The sequence below is a fragment of the Prosopis cineraria genome, unplaced genomic scaffold (assembly GCF_029017545.1).
Source record: "Prosopis cineraria cultivar Desert tree isolate PC_DT_omini unplaced genomic scaffold, ASM2901754v1 PC14, whole genome shotgun sequence".
In the NCBI taxonomy this organism is placed as follows: domain Eukaryota; kingdom Viridiplantae; phylum Streptophyta; class Magnoliopsida; order Fabales; family Fabaceae; genus Prosopis; species Prosopis cineraria.
Window position 1 is genome coordinate 8,761,622 of NW_026555345.1, and position 21,920 is coordinate 8,783,541.

General features: G+C 34.9%; 2 protein-coding genes across 3 annotated transcripts; one reads left to right on the forward strand and one right to left on the reverse strand.

The window, feature by feature from the left end:
• The first annotated feature begins 721 nt into the window (after positions 1-721).
• Positions 722-3,562, forward strand: LOC129293634 (photosynthetic NDH subunit of lumenal location 1, chloroplastic). 2 transcript variants are annotated; one of them, XM_054931696.1, is made up of 8 exons: positions 722-878; positions 970-1,078; positions 1,554-1,643; positions 1,869-1,942; positions 2,071-2,193; positions 2,552-2,623; positions 2,765-2,861; positions 3,303-3,562. In XM_054931696.1, exons 1-8 carry the CDS (start codon positions 768-770, stop codon positions 3,404-3,406), a joined length of 780 nt encoding a protein of 259 aa, XP_054787671.1. In that variant the 5' UTR covers positions 722-767; the 3' UTR covers positions 3,407-3,562. The 2 variants fall into 2 exon arrangements, with proteins under 2 accessions (XP_054787671.1, XP_054787672.1); XM_054931697.1 differs by having other exon boundaries at positions 1,560-1,643.
• A 1,626-nt stretch (positions 3,563-5,188) lies between these two features.
• LOC129292541 (ABC transporter B family member 6) lies at positions 5,189-21,641 on the reverse strand. The gene is made up of 11 exons (XM_054930102.1): positions 20,781-21,641; positions 18,684-18,738; positions 18,379-18,554; positions 18,052-18,252; positions 12,247-12,506; positions 11,858-12,168; positions 11,544-11,764; positions 11,074-11,414; positions 9,820-10,607; positions 9,473-9,714; positions 5,189-7,094 (listed from the first exon to the last, which is right to left on the reverse strand). The coding sequence occupies exons 1-11, from the start codon at positions 21,165-21,167 to the stop codon at positions 5,865-5,867; spliced, it is 4,212 nt and encodes a 1,403-aa protein (XP_054786077.1). The 5' UTR covers positions 21,168-21,641; the 3' UTR covers positions 5,189-5,864.
• Between the last annotated feature and the right edge of the window lie 279 nt (positions 21,642-21,920).

Genomic DNA, 21,920 nt, shown 5'->3' on the forward strand with positions numbered 1-21,920 from the left:
AGAAATTTACGACAACAATTTAATGAGATAACTTATAAATAAAACAAAAAAAAAATTCTCTCCCTACTCTGTAAGTAAGACCAAAGTAAGTATCTTTTTTAATGGGTTATTAATTAATATTGTCTTGAAACCACTTAGTGAGTCTATCAAACTACCGTTTTGTGACCCAATCATATAAGTTTGTTTAATCAATGACTAACATAATCTTAAATTCACAAAATTGACAGCCAAATTTAAAGGATTTTTATCCTTCTATTAGAATAACATTTATCAACAAGATCTTCCACAATAAAATTTCTCCCAATCTGATGTACGATGAATTAAATCCTTATCATTTTAAATAATATTTATTTTAAAGAATATATAACTTTTTTTATTATATAGAGAAGAATGACATGGAGGTCAAGAGCACAATTTATAAATTAAAAATATGATACACTCAACTCTGTTCATGACCTTATCTATTAATTATTTTTATATAGTTATGTTTGTTTAGTCAGATTCAACTAATGATTGGATTTAATTAAAGGTAATCATCCAAAAAAATAACTTACTTCACTGAGATTTGGTTATCCATTAATCATTTATACTAGACTCTTTGTGAGAAGTTGTAAAAATGTTTATATTTAATTAATTTCCTTAATTAAAAAAGTTAACAGGTCTCGGAAAAACAAGATGAGGAAGTGAATTAAAGCATTATCCAAACCAAAAGAATCCAAGCCAAAAAAAAAAAAAAAGTGTACTAAAGAGCGGATCTTCTTGTCACGATGACCACAAGAGAGAAAAAGTTCAGTATATCCGTTTCTGATTATTCATTATCAAATATGGTAGCTTCCTCAATCTCTCTGAGTTGCTTTTCGCCATGTTTATCCCACAAGGTTTGTCTCTAACATGAATTAATTTTAATTTCTGACCTTGTTCTTCGATTTTATAATTGAATGTATCATCATTCTGCATTTTATGTTTCAGTTCAATTACTTGTCCCATTCGAATGAATCGCCCCGCAATACTGCGATTTCATCGTTTAACGCCGTCGTTGCCGGAACAGAGACAGCCTCCGACGGCGATGATGGACAGAGTAAGAACCTAACCATATTATGCGACTGAAAATGGAGTTCCTGGAACACTATCACTTAGATTTCTGGATTAATTTACTATGCTGATGAATCAGAAGGGTGTTTTGTTTCGTTGTTGATCCCAATTCACATTCCTACGATCAGAAAACAACACTTCCCTTTGTTTCTCCCTCTTTCTGAAATGGTATGGATTTGGTCGAAATTTTTGCTGGGTCTCGCGTAGATAAATTTTTAATGAACTCTTTTTCAAGTTAATTTTTGTGGATTTGATGCTCATTATTCACTCTTCAAGTCTAATTAATTAATTCCTTCATCTCGTTTTTATCCAAAATTTAACGGTGAAGTTGAGAGTTTAGTTTCACTTTTCTTCTTAGCTCTCTTAATATATTGGAATGATTTACCCAAAATAAAATTAAAATTAGAAGTTCACATTATAAAAGTAAGATCTTCATTTAAATTTTATAAGTTGTTTTGAAGTTGTAGGGCACGTACAGAGAAGGCCTCTATTGTTAGGACTCGGAACACTAACTGCAAGTGTTCTCCCTGCAACTTCCCTCAAGGCTGAAGGTATTTATTTGTTCTTCTTCTTGTTTTATGATCCATGAATTTCTTACACGTTACTTATTTAAGCTCAATTGTTTAAATCAGATCTTGACAGTTTAGATTTTATTAAATTTTCATTTTTAATGATAGTATAAATCGTCTATAAAGACCTAATCTAAATGATCTAAATAATTTAGATAAAATGCGTACCATGCATATCTCTAAAATCTTATATTCATGATTTTGCAGAAATACCAGCAAAGTATAGAGAATTTGTGGACTTTACAGATGGGTATTCCTATATCTATCCTTCAGATTGGAAGGTACAAGAAGTCATATTCATTAATTAATTAATTATCACGAAATCATATTTGAAAATTGAAATGCACGTGATTTTAATTTTATCTGAACAGATTAGTATGAATGATCTCCTTCCTTGATTAATTCCTAGGACTTTGACTTCAGAGGGCATGATTCTGCATTTAAAGACAGGTATTTGCAACTACAAAATGTTAGGGTGAGATTCATACCAACTCAGAAAAAAGATATCCATGATTTGGGTCCGATGGAAGAGGTAATACTACAATGATTCTCAATTTTAAGTCAGAACTACTGAGTCCCGTGCAGTACACAAAGTCTGAGAAATGAGTAACACTAGCTATAGTTTATAAAAATTGCAAATAGGATACTCTAGAGTGTTACATGGACCATGGTAATAAGGCACGAGTGTGTCTACTACTGTGAGATCCGCGTGTGCAGAAATGAGACTCATTATTTTATTCTTCTCTCTCTTAACTTTATCTATTTGAAGCATTTCAGAGGATCCAAATAATTATCAATTTTAATTCAAGATTAAAGGAAGACTAAGGAAATTGCAGTCCCTTTAGGCTCTTGTTCATGCCTAACCAATATGTACCATAACTGTGAAGCAGGTTATATACAACTTGGTGAAGCATGTATATGCTGCCCCAAACCAAAGACCAACAATATATGACATGCAAGAGGTACCCTATTCATTTGGTTTCTTCTCTTAATTATTTTCGTTTTCCTTTTCTTTTTTTCCCCTAAATCTGTTGAAAGTCTCAAAGATCCAAAGTTATTACAATGAGAATAATACACACACATACTGAATGACTACAATACAGAGAAGTGTAGATGGGAAAAATTACTACACATTTGAGTACGTGCTCACATCACCAAATTACTCAAGTGCTTCATTTGCAACAATTGGTATAGGAAATGGTAAGTAACCTCATCTTGCCTTTTCAAAGTCTGTATCCCTCCATGAAATTAATAACTATTGATATTGATGAAAATGAATTCATTGCTTATATACTTCAAGTATTTTATTCCATTTAAATCAACACAAACAGCTTTTTCCGTATATTATTTTTTCTATAACTAACTATTATTATTAAGATCGTGAGTTTATTTCTATATTTGAAATCACCATTTTCTGATTTGATTTGGCACGAGTGTGTATATATATGTATGTATGTATATCTAAGTATCCATCTTCCCTGTATATAATTTTGCCTCTGTTTGATAACATAAATTAGAATATAACTTATATAATAAGCCTTAGTAAATTGATTATCGCTCTCTTTTTTTTGTGGGTAATCAATTGAGTATTGCTTTTGTGTAATGTCATGATGGTGCTAATGAATGGCGAATGCCATACAGAAAGGTATTACACATTAATTGTTGGGGCCCTTGAGAGGAGATGGAGAAGAGTAAGAGATAAGCTGAAAGTGGTTGCTGATTCCTTCAAGATACTAGACATATGAAACTATATCAGTGTTTTCCTAAAGGCATGTTCTAATTTATTTATAGATTAAGGTTAAAATTTATGTATATCAGAAGTAAAATATGAACTGTTTTGCCAATCATACCATGGGGGAAAATTTCAAGTTGGCTTGGAAAAATCGTAGTTGTCTTTTGAATTGACTGATTCAAATTTAATTATGTAAAAATTAATAACGCATATTATTAATTTTAGAAACCAGTAATAATAGTTATTGTTATTATCTTTTTTACATTATATAAACAAGAAATTTTTAGATACACCTAGCGCACCATATCATCTATGATCCATCTAATAAAAACATAATATTTAAATAATATTTAATATAAATTAATTATGTAATTAATGATAGTATAGAAAGAAAATGCAAAAAATTAAATAGATATTTTATTACAAAATAAAATAATTAAAAATATTGACATATAAAATCATTGAATTTGTTTCTATTTGAAGTCATTTTTGTTGAAATATTTAAACATTTCTTCATTTTGGATGCGGAACTGTTTTTATTTTTATTTTTATATAGCTTTATTTTTGTGTAAAAGTTAAAATAAATTAATGCAATGTTTAGTATATAAAAAAGTACTTTTCAGAAAAGAAATAAGAAATGTACACATTCTATTTTAATTTCAGGTATATCTTCTATTTTATTTGAAGAAATATTTTTTTCGTCCACTAAACATACTATAAATTTTCTTATGGTAGAATTTAGATTAATAGATTTAGATTTAAATTTGAATTTAAAATCTTATATTTCAAATCTCATGTTTGAAATCCATATATTAAAAAAATTTATTTGAATAATTTTTAAAAAAATTATATGAAGAACAGATAAATTAAAATTTAAAACAAAAAAAAAATTGAAATGACAAATTTATTTTTATTTTTTAATCAATAAAAGATATAAAAGTTATGAAGATATTAATAATGAAAGCATGAAAAGCACATGATGTTTGAAATAATTAAAATTTAAAATGATTAAGATCTAAAGAAAATTTAAAATTACAAATAAATTATAATTTAAAATAGATTTAAATTTAAATCAAATTCAAATTCAAACATTTGTTTATTCAAATGACAAATTTGATTCAAATTTAAATTTTCATCAATCCAATCACATCATATTATTATATCTTACATAAAAAATAAAACTTACAAGCTTATAAATGTAACAATACTTCACGTAATTTGTATGTAACACACTAATCAGAGTCTAACAGCCAACCCCATCAACTAACTTGTCAATATGATACTAACCTGATTAAGCTTTAACATAACTAAATAAATGGCAACACAGATACGGTGCAGAATCTCAATATAAAGCAATTCTCCAACTCTTGCCCTTTTCTTTTCTGTTCATTTTTTTCATTTTTTGCCCACTTTTCCGAACAGTAAACAGACAAGAGCAACAAGAAAATCCACCATGAAGTAGCCATAAGAAGCGTTGTTAACCTTTATACTGAAAACCAAAAACACAATCTCGAAAGGCAAAACACAAACAAAGCTGCTACAATTCATACATTCAGAAATCTAGAATGCATTCTTCCATGAATGCATTCCAAGAAAAATTAATACAAAAAGATCGTAACTGTATAAAACCCAAATCCCAACTTTATACTTTTTTCCTTCAATACCCTCCAACGTATTATATACACTCACTTGTGTTTAACAAAGTCCTATAAATATTAAACAATGGGGTGGGTTGACCCCAGCCTTGCTATAATGCATGCAAGGGTCCCAGTGCTGATGCAGGATGCAATGCGTGTTATCATTCATACAGTTTTGTGCCATTACAAGTCAAAAAGATTGAAACAGAATTCAAAATAATCAAACACCTACAAAGTTTGACTCGTGAAAAAAGGACACTCTTGGATTTAAGCATAAAAAGGAATTCCTCGGCTTCTAAGCTATCACTATTTATATACAAAGGTTACAACTCTTCCACCTAATTTTTCTACAAATTTCACAAATGAAAATATAAAAATTACAGTAAGGAATGATAAGTTCAACATCAACATCCATGCTCGTCAGTAGAGTGAAACAGAAGTTCAACCAAGGAAATCAAAACTCACATTTCAGTAGAATTAGTATGGTTCCACCCTGCCTTCTTCAAAAACAAATTAATATACCAAGGAGACAAACACCACCCAGTCTAAAATGCTTGCCTCCAAAAGAATATGCATCCAACCCAAATCCTCAGACCAGCCAGACACCAAAATCCTATCTTCAAATTCTACATATCTATCGCCACTATAATGTCCTCTTCCCTAGCCTGCTGATGCCGCTGGCTTATCCAAGCTTTGTTCCAATTTTTTGCTGCTCACAAACTTCCACCTGACCTTTTAAGAAATATCCCATTGAATCACCATGAGTTATTCAACTCAAGAATAACAAGAAACTGTCTTGTGAACCAAAATTAGTGGCAATTACTTGCATGCTCCCTAAACAAGTCGATGCTGACGCAATGCCTTTCCAAAGTGAGGTTGCATCAAACGAACATACAGTCCATTTTTCGCCACCAATGAATCATGGGTCCCCTCCTCTACTATTCGTCCTCCATTGAGCACTACAATGTTATCGACGTGCCTCATCATTGCAGCCCTATGCGCTATTAGGATGGTCGTCTTGTTTCCCATTATAAGAGTGTCCAGAGCTTCTTGCACCACTCGACTTGACTCTGATTCAATTGATGAACTAGCTTCATCCAACAACAAAATAGGTGCATTCTTTAACACTACCCTTGCTATTGCAATTCTCTGTTTCTGTCCAGGCGTTAAGTCAACACCTCTCATTCCAACATGAGTATCATAACCATGGGGCAGGCTGCTAATGAAGTGGTGAGCATTTGCTATTCTTGCGGCCTCTTTCATCTCAGCTTCGCTGGCATTATGCCTTGCATATATGATATTTTCCCTAATGGTAGTTGAGAAAATAATAGGCTCCTGCTGAACTAAACCAAGGTGGCTCCTCAACCATCTCATGTTATATAGCTTTAAATCCCTCCCATCTAATAAAACTTGACCAGCCACTGGATCATAGAATCTCTCCATCAAAGATATTATAGTGCTCTTTCCTGACCCTGAAACTCCAACAATGGCAACTGTTTGGCCCCCATTGACTTTGAGACTGAAATTACTCAATACCAAAACTTCGGGACGAGATGGATAACAAAAATCAACATTTTTCAACTCAATGCTTCCATAAACATTGGGTGGCTTCAATGCTGAGTTATCATCAGGGTCAATTTTAGGTACCCGGTCTATAATTTCAAACACTGAAATGAGAGATTTACGCCGTTTAAGTATGTAAGGAGCCAAGCCAAAAGGCTCCACAAGTGCAAATGTTGCAAATGAGAAAACCATATATTCCTTGAGCGCAGTAGGTGGATCCATATAACTGTTTTTTATGCATATGGCAGTGTACCAAAGCAAAAGGGCATTACAAGCAAAAAGAAGAAACTGTGAAAAGCCAAACGCAAAACCAATGGCCACCCCATGCAAAAAGCTCTGCTTAAATATTTTCTTTAACTGCAGCCTATAGAGCTCCATTACCTTATTGCCAGCACAAAATGCCACAACAGTGTAAATATTTCTAACTGCATCTTCAAGAACCAAAGATGCCTTTCTGTGCATTTCCTGTATTCCCCTCGAAAATCCAGCAAGCCATAATTTCTGCAATTTTGAAGTAAGTTCCCTTAAATTAATACTGGTTAGCAAAAGAAAGGATATTATCGGCCACACGAAATACATACACAAGGTTTTCAAAACCCTTCCATGTTACACACATATTAAACTGTCATTTGGCTACCTTAAAAATGGCAAGATGCTTAACATTCATGCATGCCCAAAAATAGTTTCAACTTCCAACATCAAAATATGTTTAAACAATCACAACAGAATTCTGATTAAGCATAATACAGGATGTTAATTTTTGTTTTGGAGTGATAGACACACATGAACTTATTAATCTTTCCTTTTTCCAACATTTTCATTTTAAAGTAATGGTAAATCTCACACAAAGCTACAATTCTGGGTTTATGAATTGTTATTGACGGTAACAAAATGCCTACTATAAGATTGGCTTTGTAGTGAAAAAAACAAGTTTCCGCTTGGTATCCTGAAAATGGGCCTAAGGAAAGGGAAATCAGCCTCTCTTTCCCTCCTTTGGACTGTTTGGTAGCCAAAAGATTGCCTCCTAGGGAAGCTGATGTATAATTTGTAATTAAGTAAAGAAGTTAGTTAGTTAGTTAGTTAGTGGTTAATGACCATTAGTAGGTAAAAAGAGTTAGGTATAGGCTACTACTATATAAAGATCAAGTGGTTGATGCCATAAAAAGGCCTTCTCGTTGAGGTGAAGACTCACCATCATGACCTTCCAATCTTTTGGGGTGTTGTCTGACTAGAAGTAATGCTCGCACTTGAGAATCCACCCAAGGATACCTGGCTGCTGTAAACGTGGGAACTCCCATCTTGGTCAATCTCGTGGGAGGTTGATCATCTTTGTGCTTTGTTTGTGGCCTCCCATTCCTATCATTGTTGCTTGTACTGCCCACACCCCCCCCCCACCCAAAAAAAAAAAAAGCAGAGTCCCCTTTTTCACAAACAAGCTGTGCAACCTAAGCAGTCAAAGCTTGGAGTGCTCTAGGTAAAGAAGAAAACTTTTGTAATTCAACAGCATCAAAACATTCTTCTGAGCTCTCAGCCATCTCGCAGTGATTTCTTTACAATCTTCTCCTGGCATATAAGCTGAAGATCGTCAGCTTTGATACCACTGACATGTAGTGGTAGGAAGAATGTGAAGAAAGGAAGAGAAAGGAGAGAGAGTAGGAATTCTGAATAGTACTCTGTTTAATTCTCCAAGCATAAGTTCTGATGTATACACTTCATCTTTATAGAGTAGTAGCCTATACATAACTCCTTTTATCTCCTAAAGGTCATTAACCACTAACTAACTTCTTATTTAATTAAGGGAAGGCCTCTTCCCTCAGAGACTTAATGATTCTAACCTCCTCAGAGCTCAGTGTCTTCTGGCTCATCACTCACAAAGCCTTCTCCATCCTCACTAATCTTCAATTTTGGTTCGTTCATTGGGTTCGAATATGTGGCTCTCACTGTCTCAGGCTCTCACCATCTCTCCCTCCAGAAGTTTCTCTTTCATCTTTGAATAGCACCAACAATTTTGCATCTCTCCCTCCTTCTAGCATTTAAGTCTCTAGAGGCAATGATGGTGGAAGCTTCTTCATTTTCTTTTATCCAGATCATATATATGATTATGTATCTTTGATTGTATGTCAATTGAGTTTCCATGAATCTGAAATTATATATTTGATTGAGTTTGGCTACTTGATTTGTCCTTTTCGTTCCTTTTTATTCATGATTCAAATGCATTCTTCCTACTAAACAAGCCATAAATGGGAGAATGTGAAAGGAAGAACCAATCAACACACTTTCAGGAATACAATCACACCCTTTAGATTAGAACAAGCACATATAATTCATCATGCGTAGTGGGTTTTTACCCTTTAGATGTAATTTTGCAGCAGGACATTAAAACTGCTACTTAGTTTCTCTATCCCTTGTTATAAAAAAAAAGAAGAAGAAAAAAGACAAAAAAAAGAAAGAACAAGCACATATAATTCACTCTTCACTCAAACCATAGATGTTACAGAAACTATGAAACTTCAAATCACTTATTTTTTGAAAGAGGCACAAAGGTTCAGAAACTCATTGGACAAGAAAATACAAGGTTAACAAACTATCAGCGAAGATTGAGAGGAAAATATAATCATTGATCTTTATAGTTTTATTAAATTTTACTTTTAATTTCTATAATTTGTTTTCAGTGTTCTCAATCCTTATAGTCCTTGTAATTTAACATCGTTAGGAACCGAAGGAACAAATGTTACCCAATCTTGCTGAAATTATAAGAACTGAAAACACTGAAAAAACACTACAAGGACTAAAAGCAAAACTTAATGAAACTATAGGGACTAATAATTGTATTTTCCCAAAATTGGTAATAGTGGAAAATCAGAAGAGCAGGTGCACACCTGAGCAATGGCAGAAACACAGAGAATGGGAAGTGTTGCTAATGCCACAAGTGCTAATCGCCAGTGCAGCAATGCACCGATGAGAACAGCAACAACAACTGCAGCACTGTCTTGTATAAATATGGAAAGACGATTGCTAAAAGCAGCTCGTACAAATGTAGCATCATTGGCCAAACGCATGGATAAATTGTCAGCACTGTTTTCTTCTTCATCAAACCAACCAACTTCATTACGTAGCATGGCTGCCATATTATGGGACTAAGTTAGGCACCACCCAGAATTCTGCAGCTCAAAATTATAGAGAAGCAAAGAAAAGAAAAAAGGTACAGCAAAAGTAGGTTACTCACCTGAGAACATCATTCTCCTAACTCTTTCTGTCATTTTCTCACCCATAATACCAAAGTAGAAATGTTGCAAGAAGTTGGCAACAACTGTTACAATGCCCATACAGGCAATAATCAAGCACCACTTATCTACCTCCTGCCGGAGGTGATGATCTTGATCAATTCTATAGTAAGCTGTCACCACTAGGCCAATAACATATGCAAGAAGAGGATTGAAAGAACCAAAGATGGCAGCACCAATGCTTCCTAACACAGCATAAAGCCACTCTGCAAAACTAAGTTTTGCAAGTCTCCAAAATGATGGAGGTTTTCGATGCTTTGTATCTTTTGCTTCTCTCAGTTTCAACGAAACATCATCAGAATCACTATGGGGTCTACTAAAAGTCTGTGAATGGGAGCGTTCATTCTTGGGATCAGATGTTAAAAGAGGTGAAACAGGGGATTCCGGGTCAGAACCATTAGATTTTTGTCTATGCACAGACTGAACATCTATTTTGGGTAACTCTGGTAGCCTCATTTCAAAACTGTCCTGCCTTCTTATTGAAGGCTCCTTATCTGCTGCATCCATAGACTGACCATTTTCTAGCATCTTTTCTGGCGGTGGGCTCCGAACATTTGGTGATTCCTGTAAGTTATAAATGACATCTGAAGATCGAAATACATTAGAAACTCTCTGAAGGGAAGGTGACTTCATCATTTTTGGGGATGATGGTTCTTTAAAGCTATGACTTGAGGGTGAATCCTTCTCAATTTGGAAAGCTGCAGTCTCCTTGTAGTTTCGAACAGGCATCCTGCACGTTGAAAAATGAAGCAGTTAGTAATTATCTATGTATCAGGGCCAAAATTGCACACATAACCAAAATACACTAAATAAATTATATAGTGCAGTGGACATTCAGATGCACTTAAGAAAGTTCTAGCATTTGTCAAGGACCATCTCAACGAAAAAGCTCATGCTATTGTGCGAAAACTTGTAGTTCTGTACTATACTCTCCAACTCATTTCACACAAACGTTATTCGGGCTTTAGTATGGACATAGCAGAGGCTTAGCATGCCTTGTACTCAAAGGCAAAGTTTATTAATAGTTTTTATGATCATCTCCAGCAAGATTAGTAGTTATAGTTCTTATGAATAATTATTTAACAAATTCCTGTCGATATTTAAATTTTTCTTATTCTTCTTTAAAGAAACTCATTATATTCTAGGTTCTCGTAATTAAATGAGAGCCCATCAACAAATTTGTGCTAGCAAGAAACCTCTTAGGAAGTTTTGCTGCCTCTTCACATCGAAGGAGCTCTGCATATAAGCCATCCAAGGTCAATAACTCATCATGAGTACCCATTTCAACAAGTTGACCTTCCTCCATAACAGCTATGTAATCAGCATTCCTTATAAGACTAAGCCTTCGAGCAATTATTACTGTTGAACGCCCCAACATTAGAAGATCCAAAGCCTCCTGAACAGCCCTTTCAGCCTCAAAGTCAAGTCCACCGGTTACCTCATCAAGCAGAAGAATGGATGGATTTAAAAGCACAGCTCTCGCAATAGAAAGCTTTATCTTCTGCTCTTCTGTCAAGGCTAAGCCAGCCCTTCCAACCTGAAAAAAGCCCCATGTACATATCAAAACGTAAAAGTGATTGCCATTGGAAAGAAAGTGTGTAAAAATACAAGAATACAATCAAGCAAGAACTATAGGCCCCATAGAGTCATATCAATCAAGCTTCACCTGTGTGTCATAACCTTTCCCTAATGAGCTGATGAATGTATGTGCGTGTGCTATCTTGGCAGCCTCTTCAATTTGATCCATAGTGGCATCCCGACCATAAGCAATGTTATCTCTTATACTCAAACTGAGCAAAGCAGGTTCCTGAGTGACTAGTCCTATTTGGCTCCTCAACCATTCCAGTTTCAGATTCTTAATATTCTCACCATCTAAAAGAACCTCCCCTGAACCAGAGATTGGAAAATCAATTTAAATCAGTAAATGACCCATAGAAGGCTTCAAAATTTCAATAATATTACACGAGGGGAAAAAATCACCTAATGTGGGATCATAGAACCGCTCCATGAGTGGAATTATACTGCTTTTCCCAGATCCATTTCTGCCAACAAGTGCCACAGCTTTCTTAGCAGGAACAGTCAAATAAAATCCACTTAATATAGGGATTTCAGGACGAGATAGATAGCTAAAATAAACATTCCGAAACTCTATATTTCCTTGCACAGAATCTGGGGCAGTTCCATCATGATTAACAGTTGAGGATGACCTGCTTATCATCTCATACAATCTATAAGCAGCTATACGTCCTTGATCAAATGAGTAGAAGTTTGTTGCTGCCTGATTCAATCCCCTAATTCAAAGTAGCAGAAATAATATGTAAAATGGTAGACAGAAAAAAGATAATTTAAAAGTTGAAAAAGGTTCTCACAGGCCACTTAAAATTACAGCAAAGAGAGCTGTTATGATTTCGCCGCCATGAGCTTTGTCATGCATAACCAAGAACCTTCCTACCCAGAGTTGTAATGCACATGAACATATTGCAAGCCCATACGTAAATCCAAGACCAAGCCCTTGAACAAGACTTATCAAGATACCATATCTAAGAGTAGCTTGAAGGGATGTCGCATATGAATACTTGGCCAATGTTTCATTTGTAAATGCGTACAATGTCCTAATATAAGAAACCGCCTGCATCACAAGGAAGAAACCGCCTGAGAATTGTTGCCCAAGAATGCTTCACTATATAGTTAGAACTTCATCACTGTTCCTTTCCCTTTATTAAAAGATAATGAAACAAAACAATAATAAAACCATGGCATTGCCCATCTTACTAGTAAAATGAAGCAATAAAAGCTATGATATTTTGTTCCATCCATGGTTTAAAGTTTTAATGGCAAAGTAAACTACAAAAGTATTCCATGCATAAGCAGCCAAATAATAATTTAAGGAGTTTGGAAAGCAAACATAAGCAAGGCACAAAAAAATATATATGATTTTAACTATGCACAATCTGAGACTAACAATTTATCCATAACCTCTTACAGAAAAAAGTTGCAAGGATTTTCAAGCACTTTCTTTCGCATAGACCATCCAATGCATTGGAACATTGTTTTGTCCTCTCATTTGAAGAGACTAAAGAAGATAATCTACCCCCATCCAATTAATAGAAAAGCCATATAAGCATAAAGCATCTGATCATACCCAAAAGAGAAACAAAACAAAACAAATGCACACACCCCATTATTCTGAGTTCTACACCGAGGCTGAATTTTGCCCCATGTTCAAGGAAAAAGGGTTCAATTTGACACCACCTGATTAAGATATTTTGAAGACATTTCTCATGATTAGGGGGGCCAAGCTACAAAATCTTTGCAACAATTGCTTGTGAAAAATTAGAGGTCCAATCTCTTTTGGTCATTAGCACACATTTGTCTTGAAAATTTTACCCAAAAACACCTCTAAATGGACCATCAGGCTCCAAGTTATTGCACTTTTAAGTTCTACTCTCCCATTGTTTTCTTCCATTTCCTTCTTACCCACACTTTTTTCTTTTTACATTTCCATTTCATGGAAAAGAAATCTATTCCAATATTCAAAGTATAACAAATGCTGCCACAGTATGGTCTAAGCAGCTTAAGATACTGAAAATAAAGATAAAACACAGCAACACACGCACACAACTTCCCTAGCTGTTCGAGAGGCTAGACTCTCCCAATTGTCCTTACTGATTGCTTGAGCCGTCACTAAATCATTCTTTTCATTGTATATCTCACGACCCACAAATCAGTGATACTCTTGGGCCCATAAGTCATAGGCACATCAACAATACATAGAACTTGAAAAGATGTATATAAAGGAGGCTTTATATGTCCAAAATGGTCATTTGGTAACAAGGATATGAGAGGTCAAAATTTTAAAACTTTTTCACCAAGAAATAATTGTTGACCAAGTACCACTGTTGGGCCTAGAGGGGCTACAACATCAAAGAGATCTTCACTTGCTTTTTTACATTGGACTATTATGAGAAAATATTAGTGGATTTAACATGTCCTCTCAACCAAAATCTTCATGAAGTCCAAAAATCTTTTTCACTTGTATACCTCTCAAATCTATCCAATCTAATGTAAGACTTCTGCCTACTCCACTCATTTAGACTCAACATCCTCCCCCACAAGTGTGAGTCCGCTACACAAATGTGCTCTTCCTTTTTCCTTTACAACAACATCCCACTTTCAAGAGTCCACTAAGCCCCCACCTTACCCCTAAGCCCTTTGCTTTACACATGCGCACCTCCAAGTCTCCACAACAATACTTTCTAATAAAGCCCACTGCTTAATGTGCCTAAATTTGGCATCCATCCACTTGTACTATCATGTTCCCATTGAATCAAAAGATTATAATACCATGCACAGATTTATGGCTTAAATTTTTCCACCAAATTATTTTGTTAAATAGAATTGTTATGTCTACAGATGATAAAAAGAGAGTAAGCTTCTATTTCACCCAAAAAAAAATTGCTAATCCTATGTTAATCAAATCAGAACACTTAAAATCAACCCATAAAAAATCAGATAACTTAAACTAATCATATGTGCATAGAAGCACCATCAAACAATACAACAACAACAAGCCTTTATCCCACCAGGTGAGGTCGGCTACAAAGATTGCAAAACACTGTTGTGCTCTATCATTTACTAAGCTTTTGAAAATATTATTAATTAAGAGATCGCGTTCAACAACTTTCAAGAGTGTTCTCTTAGGCCTTCCTCTACCCCTCTTAATAGGGCTCTAAGTTATACATTTCACTCTTCTCACTAATGCCTCACGCGATCCTCTTTGTACATGCCCAAACCATCTCAAACAATTTTCTACCATTTTTTCCTCAACAGGTGCCACCCTCTCTTTTTCGCGTACGTGCTCATTTCGAATTTTATCTTTACGTGTATGTCCGCACATCCATCATAACATTCTCATCTCTGCTACTCCAACTTTATGCTCTTACTATCCCGTTAGAGCCCAACATTCACTACTATATAACATAGCCGGTCTGATAGCAGTACAATAAAACTTTCCTTTAAGTTTATTAGGCACTTTACTGTTGCAAATAACTCCTTTAACTTTTTTCCAATTAAACCACCCAACTTGAATCCAATGTAAAATATCCCCATTAATTTCGCTATCAATTTGAATAATGGCTCCACTTGAAGCACAAATATCTAAACGTTTTCACTTGAAGTAAAATGTGATCTCCTAATTTCACTTCCAAATTACTGTTGACTAGTCTCTTACCAAATTTATAATATAAATATTCCATCTTACTCCTACTAAGACGAAAACCTTTCAACTCCAACGTCTTCCTCCATAACTCAAGTTTACAATTAGTCTCTTCTTTCATCCTGCTATAAAAACTATATCATCCGCGAAGAGCATACATTTGAAAATTTTTCCTTGAATATGTTTCGTCAAAACATTTAGGACTAAGTTAAATAGATAAAAACTCAAAGATGATCCTTGATGTAATCCAATCTTTATAGAAAAGTTCTTTGTTTGACTATTAGACGTTCTTATACTATTTTTTACCCCCTCAAACATATCTTATATAACTTTAATATAAACAATCCACACTCCCTTCTTTTCCAAAGCTTTCCAAAGCACTTCTCATGGTATACGGTCATAAGTCTTTTCCAAATCAATAAAAACCATGTGTAAATCTTTATCTTTACAATGATACTTTTCCATTAATCCCCTTAGTAGATAAATCGCCTTTGTAATCGATCTCCCTGGCATAAAACCAAATTGATTCGCAGAAATACTTATCTCCAATCTCAACCTATGCTCAATTACTTTCTCCCACAATTTCATTGTGTGGCTCATAAGTGTAATCCCTCTATAGTTAGTATAATTATGAATATCCCCTTTATTTTTATAAGTAAGAATTAATGTACTTCTCCAATCGTCATGCATTTTCTTGAACTGTAAAATCACATTAAATAATTTAGTGAATCATCTCACCCCTTCTTTCCCTAAACATTTTCACACTTTAATAAATATACAATCAGATTCGTTGGCTTTACGATTTGCCATTTTCCTAAGAGCTTCCTTTACCTTCTCATCACGTATTATTTGATAGAATGACAAATTTTATTCTCCTTCACGAATTACTAAATCCTCCAAGTTACTAGACAAACGCTCTCCATCATTGAAAAGTTTGAAAAAGTAAGTCTCTCATCTATTTTTAATTTCATCATCTAAAACTAAAATTTTTTCCTCTTCGTCCTTTATACACCTTACGTGTTCTAGATCTCTTGATTTTCTTTCCCTACTCTTAGCAATCTTATAAGTGTTTCGTTCTCCTTCTTTTGTCTCAAAGCTCTTATAAAATTCTTCAAAAGCTTTAGAACGAGTTTCACTCACAGCTCTCTTAATTCCCTTCTTAGCCATACGATACCTTTCCCAATTTTCCTCATTGTTACACAAATGGATGACTTTAAAATAGTTCTTACATTTAATTTTGTCCCGTACACTATTATTCCACCACTAAGATTATTTATCTCTAGGACCAAAATTTTTTGATTCTCCCAAAATTACTTTTGCAACCTCCCTCATTTTTTCAGCCATATCCTCCCATAAGATGTTAGCACTTCTCTGAGATTTTCAAATTCCTTTATCCAAAAGATTCCGCTTGAAAATATCTTGCTTCTCACTTTTTAATTGCCACCACCTAATCCTTGGTGCTACTACTTGTCAACGTTTTTGAGTTTTACTCATAATACATACATCAAGGACAAGGACTCTATGTTGTGTCGTTACAACATCCCTGGAAATCACCTTACAATTTTTACAAAGTCTTCTATCCGTGTTCCTAACCAAAAGAAAATCAATCTGTAACCTTAAGGCTCCACTTTTGTAAGTGATGAGATGCTCATCTTTCCTCTTAAAACAAGTGTTGGCAATTTTAAAATAACTAAGAACTAAGAAAAAACAATTATGCCTTAATTCAACAACAAATAATGACAATGAGAAAATGGTGGGTTAGGATGAAATTCAGGGAACAAGGCTCATTGTGGTTGTTCAATACTCCAAATTTAATTGTGTTAGTGAATTAGTATAATGTTTCTTATCTTGTGAAGTTTTAATGTGTAAGATACAGGATCAGAAAATTCTGACTTCGTAAGATCTTGTAAAAATTTTAGACTTATGATTTTTTTTAAATATAGGATGAGATGGCTAAGATGGTAAGGAAAGTTGCTAAAAGTTGAGTGGAACAAAAGGTTTTGGACCTAAAGAAAAAGAATCTTGATGGTGGAATGATAGTGTAAAAGTAAAGGTCAAACACAAAAGAAAGCACTTCAAAGCCTTCCATTTGCGCAACCACCAAAATTGAGAAAGGAAGGAAATTAGAAAGCGGCAAGTGAAACAAGATCAAAAGCTTTTGAGGAGTTTTGTCAAGATTTGGGGGCAAAAAATAGGGAACAATTTATAAAATTGCCAAAAATAGAGAAAAGAAATCAAGGGGTTTGGACTATGCAAGATGTATTAAAGATGAAGAAAAAAAAATTCTAATTACAGATTGGCAGGGCTACTTTTACAAGCTTTTCAATGATGGATTGAAGGCCGTTAGCGATATGGAAGATTGTTTCCACAAGGGTGGGCAGAATTTGATGTCAAAAACAATACAGAAACTGGTGATAGAACCACATTGATAATCACACGAAGGAAACAGGAAGGGAATTTTGAATTGATTAATTTGAGGTTAGCTGAAATTACAGGCCCCTTTTTGTATTTCTGAAACTAGAAAGAAGGTCAATGGTGTTTCCCATTCTACGTAGACTACTAGAAAAATATCAAACCATTTAACCTTTACATCAATGTCATCATCTTTTAAAGTTAAACAAACACAGCCAACAAAAGCACATAATTTGAACACCGCACATGACATAATCTAGAAGGAAAGGGAAAAATTAAATGAATCCACAAGAACTGGAGAGATGAGAACACACTGTAAAAGTCACACTACTCAATATGTCAACTTTATACTTATTCAAATATCAAGTGTTATTTGCTACTTTATATAGATTAGATAGATTTAGACCATTAAAAGAAATAAATCATGTTTTGAAGCTGCAAAAGAGTACACAAATGGAATCCCAAACCAGTCGCAACCATATAATGGACAAGAGCAGCATTATTGGTTCAACGTAAAGCACGAAACAAAATTTAAAACAAGAATAACCTGTTCAGCAATGCTAGCAGCTTCAGCATATGCATCTTGAATATTCTCTGCCAGCCTGTGGAGAAATATATTTGATATTCCACCAGCAGCAACAATAAATGGACCTGTTGCTAATGTTATCAATGCAATCTGCCAACAGTTGATAAATCCAATAACAAGTCCACTAAAGAACGTAGCCATATTGTGAATATAATTTCCGACCTGTATTTAAAATCCAAGAAACATAACATATTATACAAGACATGGCTGAAGAACTGGGATATCTTCTGGGAAGAAAATAAGTTTTTAAAGTACTGAATATTTGCACAAAATCAGTGCAGGACATACTTTTTCACTAAGTGCAGATTGAATGAGCAGCACATCACTTAATACTTGACTCACAATATCTCCATTATTCCCGTAAGTATCAAAAAAACTCATATCTTGGTTAAGCAATACTTGAACATATTTTGATCTGATAACAGCAGTCTGCCGTTCTCCAGTCAAAATCCAGCATGAAACCTCTATAAAACAGGGGGAAAAAATTAACATTGCAGAAATTAGTAAGCATGCCTCGATGAAAGGAAAACACATTCCTGTTAAGTGAATTAAGTGGTAACCAAAAACCAATTTCGATAAACATGTTAGTTTACCTATCCAACCAGCAGCAAAAACACTCGCAGCAATGTATACAATGGTTAAAGCAAGCTGCAGAAGAAACAATGAGAGTAAATAACCATAATCAAGTTCAACGTTTGAATGGCTTGTAGACAACAGAAGGAAAATTCTTAGCTGACAATGTTGTATTTAAATAATAAAAAATAAAAAAATTGACAAGAAAGCACAAATTAAAAATAAGTTACAAAGAAATTAGATTATGTAATGATAAAGGTAGAAAAAGGAGTACAAATTTATCACACGCATATCTATGGATGCAAAAAATGAATAAAAAATATCCCCTTCATTTCAAGCATCTGGCACTCTATCTGGAAAGTTACAGATCCATAAAGTACACAACTTAAATTGGAAAACTTTCTAAGCCTCAATTTTCTCTCCTACAAAAACTAAACTTGAAGAGCATTAAGATTGACACAGTCATAAAGCAAGAATCAAAGATAAAAAATATATATATATTATGGCTAGTTCTTGTTTTTCAACTTTGGATAACATATATGGATTTCTAAAACTGGTTACATGCAATAAGAAGCACGTTAAATATGATAATATCCTTTGGCATTATATCTTATGCCCCGCTAAAGAAAGAATTTATATCAGACTAAATCAGGAAATAATGGACCATGCAAACTTCTTTTCTACATGAGGCCATCCAGGAATTTTAAGTAGATGATCTTGGATCAGGCTCAAATATTGAGGCGTTTGCATGGTGCATGTTCTTCAAGCATCTCCATGCACACAAGAATTCAAATGTCCTTCCAGGAGAACAACACCACTAATAGCTACTCAGATAGGCAAGCACCAAGTCTGAAAGAGACTCATATAATATCTCCAATTATCCTCAATTTGTTCATATTTATTTTATCTAAAGCCTGATCATCTATACCTTTTAGCATCCATTTATCTATTTGTTCCAATTTTGATACTCACTGTATAGCAATAGTTTACACTATTACTATTTTCAAACCTACGTATAGCAAGGAACATGAGTATGATAATCGCATTAATGCCCCTATGTTGTCACTGTCAAATTCTAACTTCCATGAATAAAAAGCTTGGCAAGTATGATGCCTTGAATTTACAGGTTTCATAATATAAAAAGTTAACCTAAACTTTCAATATTCAAAGTCTTTAAATAAGTGTTTCTCTATTTTCCTCTAAGTGTGATCACTGGCTGAGTATCAAATATTAATTTCTTAGTATACAGAAGATCATTTACATTAGGAAACCTCTAAAACTTGTGGCTTGAGGTAAGATGGGCCTAGTTTACCAAAGATCAGTACCACAACAATTCCAGTGAAACCCAAACAGAACAGACCCCGGCGGATCTGCTTCAGTTGTATTATCTTATCATAATATAATGCAGCTCAATGCAAATTTAGGAGCCAATAGTGCTGGCTAGGGTTGGCCAGATGGCACAAAATTGACCAAGGTGAGCTGGACATCCTTAGTTGTCACATCATACTATCAATTATAAACACAAGGTGTACATGCCAATGTTCTCTTAACACTTATCTCATTCTAGATGATTATGAAACAAAGAAGTATGACATCGCTTTCATTACTCAAGTCGTTGCTCAATGGATGTCTAACCTTGACGTCTCACTAATTAAGGACGATTTCATTTAAAAGAGAGCAATACATCAAAACATCTTGAAATAATTATAATCCTCTCCCATCATAAAGCGAAAGGAGTAGATGTATAGTATTCGTGAAACCAAATTTCAAAACAAAAATAAAAAAAATGGTGAAGAATTAGAATGTCGAATCTTCAGATGACATGAACAGGAAAAGGGTGCCCAAGAGCGAACCACTACATCAGATGACACATTTTTATATGCGAAGCTTACAACCAAAGAATAACTTATACCAAGAACTAAATGCCTACGTGCTTCTTTTACAGGTTTCATCGCCTCCGCCCAGTCTGCTTACAACAAAGCTCGTCCAAAATATCAGGAAAAGAATAAATTTTCACGCTAGAAACATCTCAAAGTAAACAAACAAAAGATAAATGTCCGGGGAAAAGATAAATCGAAACAGAAAACTAGGGTTTTGTTCACAAATTGACAACTAACCTCCTTGAACTTGTGAAATTGCTCCTCAGATGGACCTTGCGAAGGATCCATCCTCAACACATTAATGATCTTCGCAAAGTAGTGCAAATAAACCACGAGGGCCGTACCATGAGCAGCTGCTGCGAGGGAGCCGACGACCATCAGAATCCAATCGAGCCGGTCGGCGCAAGCGAAAAGCCTGGAGAAGGGAACCGCGGCGGGCGGTGGCTCAATCTCCTCGGGCTCCTCGATCTCCTCTTCCACTTCAACTTGGTGAGAGGCAGAAGTCTCAGCTCCAGGGTCTAAGTAAGGCGATGGCGACTCTGGCGGCTCAGATACCTCCGACACCGGTGTGAGCGGCTGTATGTGGGGTGGGGACCATCCGAACAGCCCCCTCGATATCATCATCTTTTGATCCCACCAACTCACAACCCCAACTCAAGGAAACCAAAAGGTCCAAAACCCTTCTCCGAAAACCCCTTTCCCTCACTAAAATCAGCAGATCCACCCAATTCAGAGCCCGAATTTCCAAGCTAACTAGTTCTCTTTCTCTCCGAATTAATACCTGCTACTTTCTCATACTTCCACTTCCGACCGAAAAGGAAAACCGAGAGAGAAAGAGAACGACGTGGTCCTCCTCCTCCTCGCAAACGGTGGTGGTGCGTAGTGACGACTGAGTCAAAAACGGCGTACGAAGAGGGAAGATACTAGTGTTACCCAGACTAGGACGCGAGAAATCTGAACCAACATCTCCTCCTCCACCTCCACCTTCTCCTCCTTCTCCTTCCTTCAGTTCTGAATTTGGACAGCTAATTCGCTTTGGTTTTTGTTAGGTTTAACGGTCAAACGCCGGCGATACGTTTGAAGAGGTTTATTTTGGAAGAGGTTACTGTTGTTTTTTATTTATTTATTTCTAAAATAAAATAATGTAATAATGTATTGCTTTTTGAGGGGATTCACAGTGAATGTGTGCTGTAATGTAATGGCTTCGTTTTGTGTACAGTAAAGCTGGAAGAATGAGAAAGATGAGGAGGAGGGTTATCTGGTAAATTCCTGTATAATGATGTGTTGGTAAATGTGTGAACAGCTAGACAATTTAATTGGCCAAAAAAAACAGCTGGATAATTTAGATTTTGTTTTCGGGCAGCCTTAATCTTGACA